The 21,119-nt window shown below is 56.9% G+C and overlaps 1 protein-coding gene across 1 annotated transcript in view; it reads left to right on the top strand.

Moving 5' to 3' along the window:
- Positions 1-21,119, top strand: part of TUB (TUB bipartite transcription factor) — a 63,013-nt gene that overhangs the window by 37,047 nt on the left and 4,847 nt on the right. The window contains 10 exon segments of the mRNA XM_074335943.2: positions 10,218-10,269; positions 10,754-10,916; positions 14,335-14,478; positions 15,667-15,864; positions 16,909-17,027; positions 17,490-17,687; positions 17,955-18,067; positions 18,934-19,048; positions 20,553-20,651; positions 20,866-21,037. Coding sequence (XP_074192044.1) covers positions 10,218-10,269; positions 10,754-10,916; positions 14,335-14,478; positions 15,667-15,864; positions 16,909-17,027; positions 17,490-17,687; positions 17,955-18,067; positions 18,934-19,048; positions 20,553-20,651; positions 20,866-21,037 — 1,373 coding nt within the window.

Genomic DNA, 21,119 nt, shown 5'->3' on the forward strand with positions numbered 1-21,119 from the left:
CCCACTTCTCCCCCTTCTCACCCCCAATAGGAGCAGCGGTTTCCCATCCCTTCATGGAGATAGGTAGGTAGGTAGGTGTTAGAATCATCCCTGTTTCACAGAGTAAGGAACTGAGGCTCGGAGGTTGGGGGAGCTGCCCTCCATTGGCAAGGTGGGCACTGTCGCGAGGGCCGGCGTAGTCACGTGTGTGGAGTCTGGATCCGGGAGGTTTCAGGAAGGGGGCTGGAGCGTTTGGGACACCGAGTCGCCTTGGGGGTGGGGTCTCCTCTGGGGCGGGGCGAGGGAAGAGGGGCGGGCACCGCAGCCAAGCTGCGCTCTAGTCCTTTGCGCTGGCTGAACCCTTTTAGCCGCGCAGGGCGGCGGGGCCCATCTCTCCCGCTTCCACGCGCGCGCGCGCGCGCGCGCCGCCCTCCCGCCAGCGGCGGACAGGAGCTCTCCAGCGCTTCTCCCATCGTACCGCGCCGGCAGCCGCTCGCCGAGCAGGCGGCGGGGGCCCTGGCGTGCAGCGCGGGCCTTAGTGGGGCCCAGCGCCCCGGCCCGGGAGGATGCGGCCCTTGGCGGCCCGGGAGCTGAGCAGGGCCCCCGCGCCGGCCCCCGCGGGCCCCGGCCTCCGGAGCCGCAGCCACCGCCCCGCCCCTGAGAGACATGACTTCCAAGCCGCATTCCGACTGGATTCCCTACAGGTACGCGGGCGCCGACCCCCCCTTCTCTTCAACTCAGGGGGCGCGGCCCACCACGCTTTAACGCTGAGGACGTGGGGTAGGGTCGAGGGCACCAGGCCGGGGGCTGGCAGGAAACACCGGGCCGGGGCACCTATACCCTCCTCTTCTAGCCCAACACCGGGGGCGTGGGTTGGAGGCTCTGGTCCTTCCCACCCCAACTTTGGGGGCCGGGGAGGATTGACTCTGCTCTCCCTGCTGTCTCTATCAACCGCCGGGGTTGCTGGAAGGGGCCAGTGCTCTCGGCTTGCGTGGGCTTTAAAACTGGGTCTAGCAGCTTCATGTGGCCGCCCGGGGAGGGAGCGTACACTGCCGTGAGCCCCCTCCTAGGCCCAGTTCCCCGGGTCACATGGCAGTGTAGCCAGGATAGCTGTGCGCACACGCGCGATCTGCAGGCATGCACCCACAGGACGTCCGCGCACTGGGCCACAGACGCTCCTGCTGGTCGCTTCACACACTCACACCGACAATTCCTGGAGACAGTTATTCGGAACCAAGAGCACAAGCGTCTGATATATGCATGCACCATGTATCCCCCCCCCCACACACACATGCTCACACAGGTGCAATGCTACATGTCTGTGCACATACACATCATGTATTTGGAGAATACCTGACACCTACTACCCATTCACAGGTACTACTCACATCTTGCAGAGACTCAGAAATCCACTTGCTAACAGATCTACACCAACGTACAATACCTAGAACTGCTTTTCCATGTGCAAGAGCACTCAAGAACCCAGGCACACTAAGGGAAGCACAGCCACCCTGTGTTCCCAGATATTGTCATCTGTCCCAAGGAGAGCTGGGCTTTCCCACCTATGTGGAGGTCAGGTGGGGGAGGGGTCTCTGGGGCTTCACATTGGTGCAGGCCTTTCCCCATCCACTCTACCCCATTCTCTCCATTACCTCTGGAAAGGAGCTCATCGCCATGGCAGCACTGATTCTTGGCCACCATTGGCTCCTTGGTTGCCATGGGCTACAGGACTGTCTCTAGGTCTCCCAGACAAGCATGTGTGTAAAAAGGGTCCCAGATTTCTAGGGTCCACTATGTTCTTGCCCACCCAGGTATACATGCCTGTGGGTGGTAGGAACAGACCTTCAGGATCCATCTTGTAACACAGTCTGCATTCGAGAAAGGACCTGATTCCAGTCACTGATGGAAAATTATTCTGACAGAGCCCTTCTGTGAGTCTGTCCAGACAGCATCCAAAATGGAAACCAGCTGAAACTGCCTGAGGCTCATTAAAGTTGATCTTTCTACAAACAAGCACCTGTCACTGGCCTGGGGATTCAGGGTTTCTCTTGAGAAATGTCTCTAATCTTGGTTCCTTTGGGGGCATCAGAGCTTCCCACGTTAGAATTTGTGGGTGCCCTTCCCACCAACACACACACACACACACACTACACAACACACATGCACACACACAAGTCACCCATAGGGTTTCCTGTGGACATATGCAGTCACATCTCAGAGTCTCACATAGACCAGGGAGATACTCCCATCAGGACTGGAGCTGGGCTGACTCAAAAGAGCTGTCACCCTGCACAGGGCATCTAGGCTGGGGGCACAGGTAGTTTCTGGAGCATCCTGGCTTTCTTGACACGTGCGAGCTGACCTTCTAGAAGACAGTGCAGCCCCACAAAGTACCGCTGACTTTTCCTTGCCACCCAGCAGAGGTGCCTGGATAGCGTGTGGGCTGAGTGGCCTCTGGTGCTGTGGAAGTACTTGTATGGGGATGCACGTGCAGGGTGGTGGCCACAGACCCACTTCGGAGGGAGGGACGGGCAGCACTTGTGGCTGTGGAGATGATGGTGTGTTTAGGATTTGGCAGACTGGGGGCCAGGCTGGCTCATGGTTCAAGGAAGCCTCTCCCAGGAGCCAAGGACCAAAGCAAGTTGTAGAGTGATTGCACGAGTCTTAGAAAAAGTCTCCCTCAAATTGGGGAGGCTTAAGCCTGCCTCTGGGAAAGGGGGACCTAGGGAGATGGAGTGATCTCTGGGAAATGGCTCTGTCCTCCAGTGGATGCCTGGGGTACTGCATTGTGCAAGGTGTGATTTGGCACTTGCTAGCCCAGGCCCACCTCCTGACCCCCAGCTCCACACCCATTCTTTTCTTGTACTCCACCTGGAGTACAGAATCCTGCCACCCTGGAAGCCTAGCCCTGTGGCCCTGCCCTGCTTGCTCTGCCATTGCTCTATCACCCTGCCTTCTTTGTGGCAGGGAGGGTAAGTGGATAGCTGGGGGCAGGCTGTAGTCAGAAGTCACCAGAATCTCTCCTGCCTCACTGGGTTCTTCCTGAATATGCACTGAGTCCAGGAAAGCCCCGGGCCCAAGCCCAGACTTGGGGTTGTCGGCTTCCAGAATGGGGAGGCCTGGGCTGAGAGGAGGAGAAGCACAATGCCTCTTGCATTCACTGGACTGCTGATTGCAGTCCCAACCACGTGCCTATTGGATCACAGAGAAAACGGGGGCAGAAGGCGGACAAGGCAGTTTTCTTGCAGATGAGGGGGATGGGCACATGTGCACATGCTTTGGTGTGAAGTTTCCCTAATGTGTCATTTGGTTTGGGGGCAAGAAGTGCATGGATTTCTTGTTAGCTCTTGCTGGTGGGGGTTCTCTCTCTGTGATGGTTATACCTTCATTCCCTCGGCCTGGCTCCTTTTCTTTGAAACAATGACAGTTGTTGATAATCTTCTTCAGGGTAATTGTAGCTCAGTTTATAATGATCATGTATTAATCTCACGTTCTGACTTAGAAGGGAGCCATTTCATGTACAAAGTTTGACAATTGCAATGATTTTTGCCTTTTATTTTTTTCTATTATTACAACTAATTCCATTTCTGCCATATTCTCTTCACTTCTGTTCTTGAGGAGTGTTAAATGCCCCTAGTTCATGACCTTACAACCTTTTATGGATTGTAGGTGGAGCACTGAGCAAGAAGAAGGGCCGTGCTGGGTGGGAATGATGGTTCGCCCTGTCCTCAGTGCTGTCTGTGTGGTCCTGCCGCCATTGCCTGGTGCCTCCATCACCAGGCCATGAACTCCTGGAGAGCAGGAACCTCATCTGGTGCTTGGCGGTGAGCCTGCATGACCCAGCATAGAGAAGATGCCCACTGCTTTGTATCAAAGTGGCATCCCCAGGCAGCCGGTAGGACTTCCTGGCTTGCCTGGCCCCACACCAGGTTCTCAGCACACCTGAGGGTGTCCTCTCCCTTCACAGTGGGGCTTCCCTGAGTCTCTAGGTCACAGAATGAGGATCTCAGGCTGGAAGGGCCCTTCCAGGCCATGGAGTCCTGTGGGGGAGCTCCCTGTGCGTCCCTGCAAACAGCCTTCCGTCAGACCCTGGCTGTGACCATTAGAAATGTCTTCCTGGGGATGAGCCTACGCATGTCCCTGGTTCCTCTCCTTTTGACCCTTGTTAGGATCTTCCTGTCACTTCCTTACTGGCTTTTTGGGGAGTAAAATGACTACCGATTAAGCAAGACTCCTGACTCTTGCATTTCTGCCTCTGGGGGAACCTCAGAGGTCGCCCAGACACTGTGGCCCTGGCGACAGGGAGGAGGAGCAGAACCTCTGCTACTAGATCCACAGGGACTCTCTCTCCACTCCTTCCCTGAGCCCCTCGGGCTGTCTTCTTGCTGCCACCTGGGGTGAAGGAGCACAGGAAACACTATGTCTATACAGATAATTTAGGGACAGAGACCCTGTGGACACCCTCAGACTGGTCTCTCCCCTCCTCCAGGATGGGCCCTGGAGCCGCATGCCGTGTCCCAGGTGTGGCCTGTCCAGTAGCGAGCAGAGTAAGCCTGCTGTTTCCTCGCTCTGGACCCCTGTTCCTGTTGCAGCCCTTGAGCCCTCCCCATCCCATGGGGTGGCTTGGACTCACTGATCAGTCACCTCTAGGCCTCTAAAAACCTCGAAGTCTTTCCTCAGGTTGATGTCAAGCCCTGTCCCCTCCATCCTGCCTGTGTGGGCAAGACCTGTGTCATGCAGGGTGACAGGCAGGGTCTCTTCTGGTGTCTCTAGTCCTGCTCCCCACGTAAGAAAGCAGGATATGGTGAGGCCAAAAAGGAACACCCACAGAGGCATAGATATGGGAGTCATACCACTATAGTCTCGCTGGCAGCTGGGTTGGAGACACAGGAAGCAGGAGCACACTGTCCGCAACCCCCCATCCACTTCTCTCTGCCAACGCACCTCACTTGCTAGCTGCAATCTGCCGTGCTAACTGCAATCCGTCGTGCTAACTGCAATCCACTGTGCTAACTGCAATCCGCGCTTGCTAACTCAGCCACCATCTTCTTGCTAGCCCCCATTTACTGCTAGCATAGCCACAGCAGTATATTAGTGGCCAATGGCTCACTGGTTACAGCCGACATCCAACTAGCCACAGCTGATGGCCATCCAATCACAGTTGATGGCCATTTACTACCTGAGCCAGCACCTTTCTATGTGAGGCCGAGAGCCTGGAAACTGCTCTCCTGGCTCTGTCCCCACACTCTGTGTGTTGGGACCCAAATATGAGACTTGACTTTCTCCTGTTAGGTTTCCTCTTTGCTAGCTTTTCAAGGTCTTCTGAATTCTACTGTCTTAGTGACCCGTTTCGTGTCTCTTCTACTTTGCATTACTGGTAGGCCTGCTGAGAGGCCTGCCTTGTCTTTGGGTCACTGATAAACACGCTAACCAAGAGAAGCGTGATGCTGAAAACCTTTGACTATGGCCTGACCCATTGTTGCAAAAACCTTGGAGTGTTTGTCTAACTGGACTAGTATGCCTCTTATGAGTACGTTGCCTCATCTTGCCCACAAGTTATCGTCGCTGGTCCCTGCAGTTGCACGTGGAAGCCTGGCTATACTGTCCTGCTGAGATTTCTGAGAAGCCTGAGGACATGTGTCCTGACTTGCTGGGAACTTGGGCTTGCTCCTAGTGGTCACATAACCCCCCCACCCCCAGCTATTCAGTGAACCCCTTCCACAGTCTTACCTGGGGCTTATGTTGACTCACTCACTGATCTGCAGACTATAATTTCTTGCCCCATCTGAACATAAGGCTGCATTTGCATACTTCCAGCCTTATAGCAACTCCCCTATTTCATTTGTTCCTCAGAGATGCCCAGCTTTGGCTTATGATCCCATGGCCGAGCATTAGAATCACCTATGTTACTTGCTTTAAAAGAGAGCGTGAGGTGGGGAATTGACTCTGGCATCTTACCCAACAATTCTGAATTACAAGTCAGGGCTGAGTGCCCCTAAGCAGTGTTAATGCACCTGGTAAGTTTGGGAGCCAGTGGCTGGAATGGAGATGCCCCATGGTGGGAGGCTGGAACTCGGGAGGAGCATGGTCCTCTCCCTTACGGAGCTGCACCCCCCTTCCCACCCCACCGTGTTTCCACAGTGTTTCAAGCTGCCCTTGGCAATGAAAGCCTGGATGTGCTGAGGGAAGAGTGTCTGGCATTGGGCGCAGGGGTTGCAGCCAGGCACCCTGGGTGGTCTTTCCTCCCCTGACAGCCCACTTCCCTGATTTTCTGGATCCAGTAGGGGCAGCTTCCACTATGACTGATGGGGGGGGGGGGAGAATGAGGGCAGGAACAGGGAGGGTGAAATGGGTATGGAGAGTGGGTGTGTCCCTAGATTGGCCTGGCCCCCAGGGTTCTGGTCAGCTCAGGTGGATTAGCTGGAACATGTAGGGTGAGTCTGGAACGGGGAGGGACTAACTTCCTCACTATGGTGGCTGTGTTCGGCATTTTCAGCCACTTGAGAAGTGCCCCTGCCCTCATGTATTGTCAAGCGTGCCTCACTCCTCGGATAGCTGTCTGTTCCCCAGGGAAGCAAGGGGATGCGGAGGGGCTGTTTCCCTGGAAGGTGAAGGGGCCACCCCGTTGGCCCTGGGCAGAGTGAATGGATCGGTGGACACAGCAGACTGGGTGTCTCTGACCCTCATGAGCCTGTGGTCGGGGCTTTCCTGGGCCTCCCTGGCCTGGCCCCCAGCAGGAGGTGTCTAAGGAAGGAGACCCCAGGGTCAGCTGGAAGACCCATCCATCAGTGCCCTGTCTCCTGTCCGAGTCTCCTGGCGGGGCTGCAGCTGGCAGCCCGGGCTTGGCAGTGATTCCATAATTGGAGCCCAAGTCATTAAAAAGCCATTACTGTTTCCTCTCATGGTTATCGTTTAAAGCTGCCTAGAACAGTGCCCGTCAGAAAGAGGCAGGCTGGGCGTGTTGGTGAGAAAGGCAGATGCCTAGGAAAGGTGCTGGAGTGGGAGACGAGGAGGCAGGGCCATCTGGTGGGAGGAACGGGCACGGTGGGGGGAGCCTGTGAGGAGGTGAGAGGAGCTTCAGTTCTGCTCTCCCTGGGGACAGCTGTCATTGTCATTGCTCTCCACAACACGCAGCTGTTTGCAGGGGATTTGTATTCACCAGGGACAGATGCCATGTGCTGCAGAGGGAAGCACCCACCCCCTACAAGCTTGCCCTGCCAGGTGATTGTGGGCCACCTCACACCTTTGCTCTCCTAGACAGCCTCCTGGACCAGGAATCGGCTTCACTGCTGTGCCTCCTCTTGGCGCTGCGCAGTTAGGTGGATTTCTGCCAGCCTCCTGGGTGGTCTCGCTCACCCAGGCATGTTCTTATTCACCAGGCACATATTGCTTCTCCCCAGCTGCCACCCAAGTCCTGCGTGCTGTTCGTCCCGCTGCTCCACCATGCTTGGTGGTGAGCGAGGTGGTGGGCAGCTCTCTGGGCACTTCCAGGGTACCTGGATTTCTGGGATTCTTTAGAAGCCAGCCCTTGTATTCGTCCACCTTTCTCTGAAGGCCGGTAGCTAAGTCTGGTCTAACTATAATCTTACCTGGGGATCAGTGTTATTAGAGCCTGTGGCTCTTTATCATTATCCCCCATCAGGGAATGGAGGTGGGGACAGGAAGAGGAAGTCATGTTTTCATGGAAAGCAGCCTCCTTCCCCAGGCGTAACTGTGTGGAAAGTCCAGGGCCGTGGCCTGTGGTAGGGAAATGCTCCCCTCCCCCCACCATGCAGGGATAAGGACATAGGGGAGCACTGAGCAGTGAGTCCACCGTGGCTGGAACCACCTTTCATCAGTCGAGCAGCCACTGTGACCCAGCAGTTCCGGAGGTGACTTTGCTAGCGTGAGCTTATCTCTCAGCTGGATGTCCCCTTTTGTAAATGACGCATGCACCATGGAAGTCATCTTTTTCCTGCTCAGCCAAGCCCAGTGCCAAGGATGACCCAGGTGACTGCCCCTGGCCCTGCCCTGTGAAAGTGCTTGCATCATCCCAGTAAGCCATGAAACAGCTTCTTCTACTGGCAGGAAGGGGAGCCAGCCCTGTGTTGCAGAGGTGACCTGGGCTCCTGTGGCCAGGCCACCAGCAAATGACTGAGATTACAGACTGCCCTATGCATGCCCAGGCACAGAGCAGAGCACAGTTGGATCTCAGGCCACACTGCGCCTGTCAGCCAGATGTCACACAGAGCCCCGAAATCCTGAGTGAGGATGCACTGCTCACATAGCAGACCTCGGTGGACAGTGGTGTTTGGGACTGAACCTTCGAAGGCAGTGTGTGAGCAGATGCTTTGCCCTTGTGTTACTCAGTCAGGCATTGACTTCAGGTGGAGAGACAAGTGGAACAGTTGTAGCCTCTCAGACCTGGCAGGGCCCCTGGGCATCCTGCTCACTCTAGTACCTTCCCCCTCAGAAGTCTTGCCGCTGCCCTCCGCGGTGGTGCGTGCCTTCTGTGATGGGACACGCACCATCCCAGCCAGCTTGAGTTTTTCGGAGCTGGTTCCCTGTCCTCTGATCCTGGCGATGCCCTCAGGAAATTCCAATGCCGCTGTGCGCTCTTAGGCAGGCGGGCAATTTTAGGAAGACAGGTCTGACTTAGAAGTATGTCTGTTGAGTAGTGTTTTTCCCTGTGCTCTGGCAGCTGAGGGTTTGGTGAATGAGGCTGTTCTGTGTACGGCCCCACATCACAGTCAGGGTGACCGAGTGCAGAGCAGCCTGTGGGTATCAGGAAAGGCCTTCCCAGATGGCAAGTAGTTATGGCAGCTGCCAGTTAAAAATACGCAGAATCCTCATTGGTTGTGGCAGGGAGGTGGGCTGTGATCCATGGACTTCCTGCCACTCTCGGACTGGGTCCCCCCAGCACACAGAGACACAAGTAGTTTGCGTGAGCTGAAGGGACATTTCAAGTCAATGATTGTTCCAGCGAGAAGAGCTCCAGCTGCTGTCAGGAGGAAGTGGAAATGGCTCCACATTGGCCTTGGGGTGATTTGACCTCATGTTTCCCCCTTCCATGCACGTTGACTTATCTGCACACGAGCAGGCCCACCTCTTACACAGGTGTTTGCACCTATGTATACCCAGTTATGTGCTTGCACAGGTAGATGCACTCACACATTTGGACACCTGGTCTGTGCTCGTGCACAAGATATACTTATAGCCTCACGCACGAACCTCAGGTACTTGGCTATGTCAGTGCCGGTACCCACACACAGGTCTGGTTCAGGGGCAGGCTCCAGCATACCTGGGCCAGGGTGGCCTGGGGGTTCCCAGAGCTCAGGTCCTCAGGCTCCAACCTCACCTCATACAGCTGCTCTGATCGTGGGTCTTACAGAATTTTGAGCCTAGGTCTCATGCATATGTCTGAGACTAGAAAGAAAGCTAAGTGGTTTGAGTTACCAACTCCCTACTTATGCTCTGCCTCCCTGGGAGGCAGAGGCAGTGTGAGATGCTGCTGCCTGCGGGTCTCAAGCATGTGATGCCCTGCTGCTGTGTGGTGCCATGTCTGTGGCCAGGGAAGGGCCCAGTGGCTGGGTGCTTGACCGTGTGTTGATGCGCTGTGTCCACTCTGCAGACGTCCCCACTCAGCCCTAGCCCTGCCCTGAGGGAACGTTTGGTCTCTTAGCCTCACTCTCCCAAATGAAGGGATACTCAGCCTCAGGGAGCAGTGTCAGCACCTCCACTCTGCCACCTGGAGAGTCAGGAGTTTGCTTTGAACTGATGGGGAGAGGGCCTGCCCCAGAGGATCCGGCCTCCTCCAGAAAGGATGGAAAGATGAGGGGAAGAGCTGCTGAGATCTGAGAGGCAGCCGGAGGGGACAGTTCCCTGGTCTGAAGCCTGGTCTTGGGCCTGGCTTGTGCCCAATGCTTTTGGACAGGTTCTCCTAGAACTGAAGCAGGCTCTGCTCACGGGCGCAAGGGGAAAGTCTCCTATACTTACTGGGGCCAGGCTGACTGGGAAGTCCCTGCGGCTGCAGGGATCCTAGCAGAAGATAAGCTCCCAGAGTGGCAGAAACAGGGCTCAAGCCTTTTTGTCTCAAGCAGATAGTAGCCTCCCAGATAGTAGCCTTCCCTTTCCTCCCTCTCCCATGTGCCCAGCAGCCATGATGGGAGGGGTTTAAAGAACCCAGATGTGCTGGGTGGGCTCTGGGCTCTATCCTGGCACCTCACGGGCAGGCCCTGAATACCCCTCTCCCTCCGCAGTGTCTTAGATGATGAGGGCAGCAACCTGAGGCAGCAGAAGCTTGACCGGCAGGTGAGTGAGGCTGGGGCCACGGGAAGGGTAGTTAGCACTTGCCATCCTTGCCAGAGTCTGGGCTGGTATCTCCAAGGGGAAATAGCGAGAGGGTTGCCCCCTTACTGGGTTCATCCTGACTGGTGGGGAGAGGGGACCCTCCAGAAGCAGTTATTTCCTTTACCAGCTAAGCATTAGCTCTGTGCAGTACGTGGGGCTTCTGCCAAGTAGACAGCTGGGGTGGCTGCCCTTGGAGGGCTGGACGTGCTGTGATCCTGCCAGAGAACAAGTTCTGCCTTCTTTTCCTGGACCCCAAGTCTGGGGGCACCAAGGACATGAGGCCTTGGTCCTGAGTGGGCTTTGGACCCCATTGCGGCTTCTAGAAGGGAGCCGAGCAAGCAGGGCCTTCCCTCCACTCCCAGTGTGGGAGCCCTCTTGTGGTTGGCGGCAGTGGGCTGCCGTCTGCAGTGCGCTAACCTCTATGCCTGTCCGGTGCCCTCTGTAGCGGGCCCTGCTGGAGCAAAAGCAGAAGAAGAAGCGCCAGGAGCCCCTGATGGTGCAGGCCAATGCAGATGGGCGGCCCCGAAGCCGGCGGGCCCAGCATTCGGAGGAGCAGGCCCCCCTGGTGGAGTCCTACCTCAGCAGCAGTGGCAGCACCAGCTACCAAGGTACACCCTGCCCTTAGGAAAACATGGGACAGCCAGCCTGGGGAGGACCCTGTGTGGTGGCTCCACACCCCTCAGGGACTTCCTGCTGCCCTGGGCAGGCGAGGGGTCATCTGTCAGGATGTGCCCAGGCTGAGTGTGGCTCCCAGGCCAGGCGGACAGCTGAGTGGGGCGGGTGGAGCGAGGGTGGCACCTGGAGCCTTGGGCTCCTGCATATAGTCAGGATGTCGGCTCCTGGATCAGGGTCCGGGACCAGAAGCTAAAACTATGGATCTGGGAGTTCAAAAGTCTATGTTCCTGGAGCGTTTCACTGAGAGCAGGAGGCAGCTGCTAGGAGCAGAACGGTCTGTTCCCCACCGGTGTTCTGCCTCCTGAGATGGCCAGGAGTCCATCTCAACATCTCACACCAGCCAGTGTCTCCTGTGATGGACACCTATTGCCCCCTTTCTCTGGGCTCCCTGCCTGCTCAGTCTGCGACCTGCAGGTCCCTGCACAGAGCCATGGGGACCAGCCGCCTCCAGCTCTCCCAGCTTTGCACACTGCTTCTCACCAGAGCCCACTTGGCAGGGAATTGTCTGTAGCTCATCCTGGGGATATATGACAGGATGGAGTGGCTCCATTGCCTCCCTGAGCCCAGGACCATCCGTCCTGCTTAGGTTACGTTAAGAGTATCCCAGCCCAGACAGAAGATTGGTCTCTCTGATCCCAGAGGGGGACTGAGACTCAGTCCCCACTGCCCTCTACTGGTGCAGGTCATCCCTGTGGTTCCTCTTTCTGGTGGTGACTCTCAGACGCTGGCAGGTGTCTAGCTTTTGCAGTTGGAAGGAACGTTAGCAACCGTGGTACTCCCTCCCTTTTGGGCTTCCTCAGGGCCTGCAGCCTCCAGCCACTTCCAGCTACTGGCGTTTGTCTCCCCTCAGGGCTGCCTGCCGGGCCCTCCCACACCCCTGACCCACAGTAGTTCAGGTTCCACTACTAACCAGCCCTTAGCTCACTGGTCCTCTTGTCTGTGCCTTGGAGGGCAAACTGAGTGCCCAGGCTTGGCACAGCACACTGGACAAGCTTGGTGCCCTCTGTGTGCCCTCGTCCCACTGAAAACCCATTTATGTCTAATAACAAAGCCTGTCCGTGGGCATTTGCCAGTGGCTAAGCATGGAGCTGTGGCAGGAGCTGTTACTTATTCCTCACAGTAACTCGTTATCCCTGGGTGATGGGCTCTGAGGGTGTCACCGACTTCCCGTGGTGAACGGCTGGTGAGCATCTGGGCGAGGCTGTGAAGCCAGGCCTTTTGGACTCCAAATGGCCTTTCCTCCTGTTATGTCACCTCCCTGACAGGAAGCTCCGTCCTGGGAGTGATTCCCGTGTGGGCTTCAGTTCAATACCTAGGGCCACATCTGGTATGTCTGTGCTCTACCTGAGAGCCTTCCGACAAGGGGCCAGCGCTCCACCCAGCACTGCCGCCCTGGACAGGCAGGCCCAGCTGCTCCACACAGAACTGGTCCCAGCCCCACGCTTCCTGGCAGCCCCCTCCTCACATTTCCTCTGTGAGCACCATCCCAAACGTGGGGCGCTGCCCTACAGGAAGGCCCTTCTGCTCTTGGGGGTCCTGTGGAGCCTGGCCTGCTGCCGTGTGGGCATCATAGCCCCTGCTCTGCCAAGCCTGGCACCTGACTGTTGGATGCTACATGTGGGCTGGGAGCCTGCCCCTGGGACTTTGGGCCCTGCCAGTTTGGACCAGAGGCCAACATTGTGAGACTTTGAGAGAGTCTTGCAAGTCACTGATGTGCGGTCATTTTGGCAGGTGTTGCTTGAATACTGAACTATGTGCCAGGGCAGTGCCAGGCCTGCAGAAACATCCAGAGTCGGAAGATAGAGTTTCCAGTCAGGCCACTAGCAGTCACCTGCTCACTTGTAACTGTGAGCAAATTGCTTCCACTTTCTGGGTCTGTTTCCTCCTCTGTGAGGAAAACCCTCTGTCTCAGGGCTTTGAACATTGAAGCAGCCGTGTTGTGTTCCAAGGTCGTCACCTGCATGCTATTCCCTGGTGAGACTCCAGAGCAGGCTGTGTCATGCTGCTTCACTGGGGACCCAGCCTTGCCCAGCTCCGAGAGGTGGGCAGTCCTGAGGAGGCTGCTGTGCAGGTGGCTGGCCAACCCCGTATTCGTGTTACCCAGAGCCCCCACCCCCACCTGCAGCATTAGCTGCCTCCTGCTCTGCCCTCTGCCAAGGGGATCATTCCAAGAGGAAGATAAGGGAGTTTGACAAAAATCAGAATGGATGGTTTATCCTGGTAAACAGATTTTGACCTACCGGCCATGCTCATTCATGTTACGTATTCATCTGGTTCTTGAATATTTATTGAGGGCCTACTTTGTGTCAGCTTCTGGATTAGAGGCTGGGGGTCCAGGTGAGCACAAGTGGGTGTGGTCCCTGTTCTCTTGTGGACCTTATGGTCTAAAAGGGGAGAGAGTTAACACAGATTGTCACAGGTGTGCCCTGAGGGAAGAGGCCAGGCTCTGTGCATGAATTGCAGAGTGTCTGCTCCCAGACTAGGCATCAGGGCAGGCTGCCCTGAGGAGCTGGAATCTGCAGAGTGAGTGGGCTTAGTGGGAGGAGTCAGCAGTCATGAGGGCAGTCAGGCAGTGAGACAGCTATAGCATGGCCCTCGTGCAAGAGGGAGTGCATGCAGTATGTACAAAAGCACTGAAAGAGAAAGGGGGTGTGGGGGGTGGCGAGATGAGGAGTGTGCAGTTAGACCAAGGCCAAGGGGAGGGAGACGGAGGAGCCATGGCAGGAGAATGTTGGTCTTCATCTTAAGAGAAACCATTCTATGACATGGAGCAGATTGGGCTTCTGACATGTGGAGAATTCAGAAGCCACCCAGCTGAGACCTCTCTGTTAGTGTGCGCAGCTGCCTGTGTCCCAGAATGAGTCTCCTGCCTCAGGGTGCTCTGGCACCCCAGGCTCCCATAGGCTGATCCCATGAGGGGCAGTGCAGGCTCCCAGGAGTGCTTGCCCTAGCTCTCCCAAGAGATGCAGTCTTTTCTGTCTTCACCCACCATCTTTGATGACCCACATTCCCCCAGACACTCTCCCTCCCCCCTGCCCAGGCTCACGTGGTTGGCTGGCCCAGAGCTTGGCCTTCTCTGCCTCTTAGTGGATCATGGTTGGGCCAGGGGTGGGGTGGAGGTGCTGCTTCCTTCCAGCTCAGCCTGCCCTGGGCACCTTTACATGGTAGATATGGGTGGTACAGGGGCCCTGGTGGGACGTGGGTGCTGGTGAGGGACCTGGGAAATGTGCTGGGAAGTGTGTCCGAGTTGGAGCTCTGGTCTCACCTAGTGCCCCTCTCACTTTCTCTCTCTCCCTCCCCCTCCCCCTCCTTCTCTCTCTCACTCTCGCTCTCTGGCTCTCTCCTAAGCAGTTCAAGAGGCTGACTCACTTGCCAGTGTGCAGCTGGGATCTGCCCGCCCAACAGCCCCAGCCTCAGCCAAGAGAACCAAGGCAACGGCCGCAGCGGGGGGCCAGGGCAGGGCCTCTAGGAAGGAGAAGAAAGGGAAGCACAAAGGTTGGCTTGCCTTCCCTACAGCCCTCCTCAGGAGGCTTGGCCACCACTAGAGGGTTGGGGGAGGCTTATCCTCCAGACTTGGAGGTCAGGGACAGGGTGGGAGGCCACAGTGAAGGCACAAAATGGCACCCAGGACCCCACGCAGCTGGCTCACGGGCCTCCTAGCTCATGGGGTACCTGGGCTGGCCTGTGGGTGTGGGCAGGCCCTCCATACTGCCAGGAAGTGAAGTCTAGCTTCCTTCCTGCCCCCCTGAGCACCCTCTCCTTCCATCCTCACTCAGGACACACCCTCCCTGGGTCTTACTGTGTCTCCTCCTTGTGCAGACTCCCAGCCATCATGTGGGCGTCTGCGGCTCTCTAGTCCCAGTTCTATCCTGTGGACCCACGGACTGGTCTGTTTCCTCTGCTGCTCTCTCCAGAAAAGACACCCCCCCCCCCCCAAATCAAGGACAGTTATGGTGGCCCCTGCCCCATGTCCTGTTTCTGCTGGCTAGACACCCTGTTTCCTCAACCCTTGCTCACGGGCAGTGACTTCCAGGCTTCTGGTCGTGCTTGGACAGTGGGGTGTCAGGGCCCATAGGCTTTTGGAGCTGCCTGCTGCATTTTGGGCATAGCCCAGCCTGGCAGAGTGGCTGCCACCTGTGTGGACCAGGCCTTGCTTCTGTTACTGAAGCTGTGGCAACTTAGGCAGGAAGGTTGACGTAGGACCGGAGGTCCTCCGTTTGGGAAGGCAAGGGTATGGCAAGCTGCCTTTTCAGGGAGCCATCTATTTTGAATGATGTGTGTTTTACTGTGTGTGTTTGTCCATGAGAGAGAGAGAATACCAGCACTGATGGCTTGTAGCTGGCCGCGTTTGTGAGTGAGTGGTGACCTCGGCTGTGGGCTGGTTGGATCCTTGCCCTCCATCTTGTCTTTTTTCACTGTGCAGTTGGTTTCGTAGGTGGCTGCCGTCTGCCTAGGGATTTGAGGCATTTCAAACCAACCCTCAGCAACTAATCTGGGGGAACAGCAGAAGAAAAGAGCCCGTGTCCCTTCATAGTTTATCAATCATTAAGAGGCTGATAGCAATCATTAGTTTTTGAAAAGTCAGTTTTGCAAATAAAGTTTTGCAAATGGTCCCCCCCCCCCCATCCCTCACCCACTTCACGGAAGTCTGAGGATCCAGCTTTCCCTCCCACCTGCCCCCAGACGGGACGCAGGCGTGTCCATGGCCTGCAGGCACCAGTGGGCCAGCAGCTCTGGCAGAAGACAAGTCTGAGGCCCGAGGCCCAGTGCAGATCCTGACTGTGGGCCAGTCGGACCACGCCCAGGACGCAGGGGAGACGGCAGCTGGTGGGGGCGCACAGCCCAGCGTGCAGGACCTCCGTGCCACGCTGCAGAGGAAGGGTGAGGCCCGTGGGGGTCCAGTGACACCCCCAAAGCTCAGTCCCAGGTTCTCAGATGCACCCTTCTTGGGGAGCATGGCCCTCCTGTGTCTGTTCCAGGCCCTCATGGGGGGCACACTTGGAGACCAGTGAGAAACTTGGGCAGGGGCCCCTGATTAGGCCAAGGTAAGGGAAAGAAGTGTGAACTAGGGTAACCAGCCAGCCCACAGCCCAGCCCTGTCTCCCCAACCTATATCACCTGCCCCCAGGGAGGCCCAGGTTTGGGGACAGATTTCCTTTCCCTTTGGTTCCTGTGGGAAAAAAGCTCATTTTGTAAAATGTTGTCCCTGAGCTAGGGGGAGCAGGACCAGGGTGCCGAGAGGCAAGGCAGATCCTCCCAGGAAACCTGCTGCCCTGATAGTCTCCCCACCAGGAGCCCTGCCCCAGGCAGCCCCTGGCACGGGTTGGCAGTGGCAGAGGGAAGCCCTGCAGTGCCACACGTTCTGAGGAATTGGATCAGGCCCAGCTTCCTGGAGAAATGGCTCCTGGGGCAGTGTGAGGCTGAGGATGGCATTCCGGGTGGGGAGAAGCACACAGACAGAGGCGTGCAGGCGGGCTGGGACGAGGAGCTGTCGGTGGGCCCTGCGCCTCAAGTTGAGTAAGAAGCTGGGCCTTTCCGGGCAGAGTCCACGGCCTGTGCTAGCCAAGACCTCGAGTAGGCCTGAGGCCAGAAATGGAGGCTCCCACAGCAGGGTCAGCTCAATTGAGGCCTCGCTACACAGGAGACAGCACTGCAAGTGCTAGAGAGGAGGGGCTCTGATGGACTGAGCTGAAGCTGGGGGCGGGGGATGCACGCCCCGAGGATCGTGACCGTCCCAGCATGCACCCGAGTATGTCCTTGTGTATATATGGATGTATGTGTGGGACAGCGTGTGCGTGCACATGTGCACATACGGCTGTGTGTGTGTGTGCAAGCAGGTACGGGTGACTCAGTGCCTGTGAACAGTGTCTGTCTGGGTGTGTATATACGACCACTCATGCCTTCCCACTCCTCTGCCCGGCCCAGGCGTCTCCAGTAGCATGAGCTTTGATGAGGAAGAGGATGAGGACGAGAACAGCTCCAGCTCCTCCCAGCTAAACAGCAACACCCGCCCCAGCTCCGCAACTAGCAAGAAGTCCACCAGGGTGAGTGGGGGAGCTTCCAGGCCCAGTGGGAGGGTGGCCGGCAGTGTTCCCAGGGCTGGTTGTCCAGGTTGGAGTCAGTGAGTATGGAGAAATGATGGTGAGTGGCTTTCCTGGGCCAGGAGCTGGGCCCACATCTCTGGCCTGGGCCATTCCGTCGTCCTACCCTGCCTCCCCTTCTCTTCAGCCCGGCCAGGAGGGTGGGGGGAGCTGGGGTTGGATGGGATGACCTCTGAGAACCTGCCCGATCCTCCGTCTCCATCCCCAGGGACTCCTGAGGTAGGGGAAGGGCTGGGGAGCTAGTTGCTGACCCTCAGGCCAGGCTGGCCAGGCCCACATCCCGGGACCGGGCCCTGCCTCCCAGCACCACCAGCACAGCAGGGAGCGACTCTGGATCCCAGACCCCCCCTTTCAGCTGTTTGGGGGGGGGCAGGCTCAGGTTCCTTCCTGTTCCCTGCCTGGTAGGAGGCAGCCTCAGCCCCCAGCCCGGCAGCCCCAGAGCCTTCCGTGGAAGTGGAGGTCCAGGATCTCGAGGAGTTCGCACTGAGGCCGGCCCCCCAGGGCATCACCATCAAGGGCCGCATCACGCGGGACAAGAAGGGGATGGACAGGGGCATGTACCCCACCTACTTCCTGCACTTGGACCGCGAGGATGGGAAGAAGGTGAGCTTGGCCTGGACGTGCAGCTTCACCTGGGCCGGCCTGAGGTCCTGGGGGCTGGAGTGTGACTGGAAGCCTCAGACCCAACACTGGCCTTTCAATTTCCCCAAAGAGACAAGCCCCACGCCGAGTCGGTGCATACGTGTTTGTCAGTGCGCACGTGTGTGCAGATCATGTTCAGGAGCTGAAGCGCGGTTGTGTGAGTGGCACCCATGATTGTGTGCAGACCAGAGGCTGGACCTGGAATGTGACCCTACTCTACTCCCCAAGGTGTTCCTCCTGGCGGGAAGGAAGAGAAAGAAGAGTAAAACTTCCAATTACCTCATCTCTGTGGACCCAACAGACTTGTCTCGAGGAGGGGACAGCTACATCGGGAAACTGCGGTACCAGCACTTCCCCAGGAAGGGCGGGCAGGCTCTCTAGAGGGCATCTCTTGTCCCTGAAGGACGTCTAGGCAAGGGGGTTCAGATCTCCCAGGATCCTCTTTGTCCATCAGGTCTAACCACAGGCTCAGATCTGTGCCAGCCGAGAGCCAAACTTGGAGATGGGCCTCACACATGCTACCCTAAGCTGTTCTCGGTCAGGTGGGCATAGGCCACCAAGAGGGATAGGTCAGACCCCAGGATGTCACCGATGATGCAGGCCTCCACAGAAGAGCCGCCCTGGCACCATGGTCAGTGCCAATGGCAGGGCTATGAGTGAGTCCTTGAGGGAAGAGAGAGCAACCTTGGGGTGCGGGGAAGGCTCTGAGCTAGCCTTGGGGAGAGGAGGGTTCGCTGAGGAGCAGAGTGCCGGATTTGGGGAATAGAAACCAAGCTTGAGGTAAGGAGCCACAGTCGGAGGTAGGGCTGGACCAAGACTCACAGGCTGGATAGGACAGAGGAAATCATCTCTTCCAGTCTTCATGGGGTACCAGGGCTCAGTGCTAAGTCCCCTCTGCAGTCTTGCCAGATGCCATTCTGTTTGCTCACCTCCCACATGGGAGCACTCCTGTTCCTCCAGGGAAATTTCTATGGGACCCAGATTTACCTCCCTGAACTTCCCTCACTGAACCTAGATCTTTGATTCAACTGAAAGCAAGTCCACGCCTTTTGCCCCCAAAGATAGGGATTCAGTGAGCAGTGTGCCCCCAGGTGTGCAGCTAGCCCAGCCCAGAATGCTTTGCAGGCTCCTCCCAGAACACATGGTGCTGTTTGCTGCGCCGGGGCACAGGGTGCATGGCCCTCTACTGATTGTGCCCGTCCTTCAGGTCCAACCTCATGGGCACTAAGTTCACCGTTTATAACAATGGAGTCAACCCTCAGAAGGCATCGTCTACTTTGGAAGGTGGAACCTTGCGTCAGGAGCTGGCAGCTGTGTGCTATGTGAGTCCTGGATTCCTTGGTCTCTGGTCTCCCAGGGTAGACATGACACTCAGGACTTATGCCCGACCAGTGGGCTATCCCATCTGTTGTGGGTAGACAAGACTACGTAGAGGTGGGCCACCCTCTGTGGAGTGGCCTCTGCCTGGGACAGCAGCCCTGGCCCTCTCTTTAGAGCTCAGACCACAGCCTTGGAGAGCTCTGGGAACCAGGCCTGGCTCTGTGCAACCCAGCCCAGGAGCCTCCTGGGAAGGAGGTGGCAGGAGGTCTGGGTTCTTGTCCATGCAGCTCGTCCATCCTCCCTCCTGCATCCTGCTTGGACCTCGAGGCCCTTTGCGTAATCATCTCACTGAATGCTTAGCCTAAGAGCTCGATCCTATTTTCTTTATTATATAGATGAGGAAACTGAAGCCCAGAGTTGTGGTCACTTTCCAGTGCCACACAATTCCTAAATGACCAAACTGGAATATAAGTACAGGGGATTTCACCTAATTTTAACATGAGGGATTGCTAGGTGACCACCTGGGCATCTGCACCTCACAGAGGCTAACTGGAATCCGAGGCTGTTTAGTGTGATCCTGTGGTGCCACCTGCTGGTCAACTCTGGGGAGGCAGCCCGAATCTCCAAAGACTGAACCCCAACGGCGTTCCAAGTACTGTTTGAGACGCTGAGGTTGTAGTAATGAACAATGAAGACAAATGTATACCCTTATGGGACTTAAACCCTTAGTGGGGAGTGTATAAAACAGACACATAAGCAAAAGAAATATGTTCCGGATAAGTGCTAAGAGGGAAAAAAGGCAGGGAAGAGGAATATGAAGGGTCCAGGTCTGTGTGAGGTTTTAGGAAGGATGGCAGGGAGGGCCTCCTGAGGTGGCACTTGGGTAAAACCCAGAAGGAAGTGGGAGCCAGCTGTGCAGGTGTTGGGGAGAACACAGTAAGTGCAAAAGTACTGGATGCCAGTCACCGGTGAGGAGGTGTAATGGGGCCCTATCACGTGAGGCCGTGCAGCTTGGGGCAAGACCTTCAGCTTTCTCTCTGAATGAACCAGGGAGGAAAAGATCGGACTCAACAGGACTAGCTGCTGCGTGCAGAAATGACGGGGGGAGGGGGGAGGGGGCCAAGATAGAAACAGGGCGTCCACATAAGTCTGTCACTGTGATCTCAGTGAGAGGCGGTGATGGTGAAAAGGGGATGGATTCTGGATGTAACGTGAAGGGAGAGCTGACAGCATTTGCTGATGGCGTGAGACAAGGCAAGGAGGACCCCAAGTTGTTTGCCTGAGCAAGGGAGGAACTGAAGCAAGGATGGCAGTAAGAGGAGCTGGCCTGGGCAGCGATTCATTCAGGAGCTCACTTTTGGACACATGTATAGAGACGCCTGTTAGACATTCAAGTGGAGATGGTGAGAACTAGCTCATCATGTTTGTTCCCTTCCCGCCAGGCTCTCCAGTAGTAAGGAGAGTCCTCAGACGGCCACTGTTGAGTTCTCTGTCTGTATTTCCCAGGAGACAAACGTCTTAGGTTTTAAGGGGCCACGGAAGATGAGTGTGATTGTCCCCGGCATGAACATGGTTCACGAGAGAGTCTGTATCCGGCCCCGCAACGTGAGTCTGTCCCCCACCTAGCCTTGCCCATCATCCCAGCCACTGCATGAGCTTCTGAAGGCAGAACTCCAGCTGGGGTGTCTGTGTAAGAGGCTCAGAGTGAGAAGCCCTGGGGACCTAGGGACATCTAAGGACCCCCACCCTGGGGCAGATTCCGTTTTGGGGTGGTCATGATGCCAGTCAGGGCCTGGCTCAGGTGAGGCTGCTTTCCCAGGAGCACGAGACGCTGCTAGCACGCTGGCAGAATAAGAACACAGAGACTATCATTGAGCTGCAAAACAAGACGCCCGTCTGGAATGACGACACGCAGTCCTACGTACTCAATTTCCACGGGCGCGTCACGCAGGCCTCTGTGAAGAACTTCCAGATCATCCATGGCAACGACCGTGAGTGTTTCTGCCCTTCCTCATTGCTGTCACGTGATAGCTGGGGCCCTCAGCTCAGGGCTCAGCTCCTGAGCCCCACCCA

Source organism: Rhinolophus sinicus, chromosome 14, assembly GCF_057876585.1.
Source record: "Rhinolophus sinicus isolate RSI-liver-muscle chromosome 14, RSI-T2T, whole genome shotgun sequence".
NCBI classification, from domain to species: Eukaryota; Metazoa; Chordata; class Mammalia; order Chiroptera; family Rhinolophidae; genus Rhinolophus; species Rhinolophus sinicus.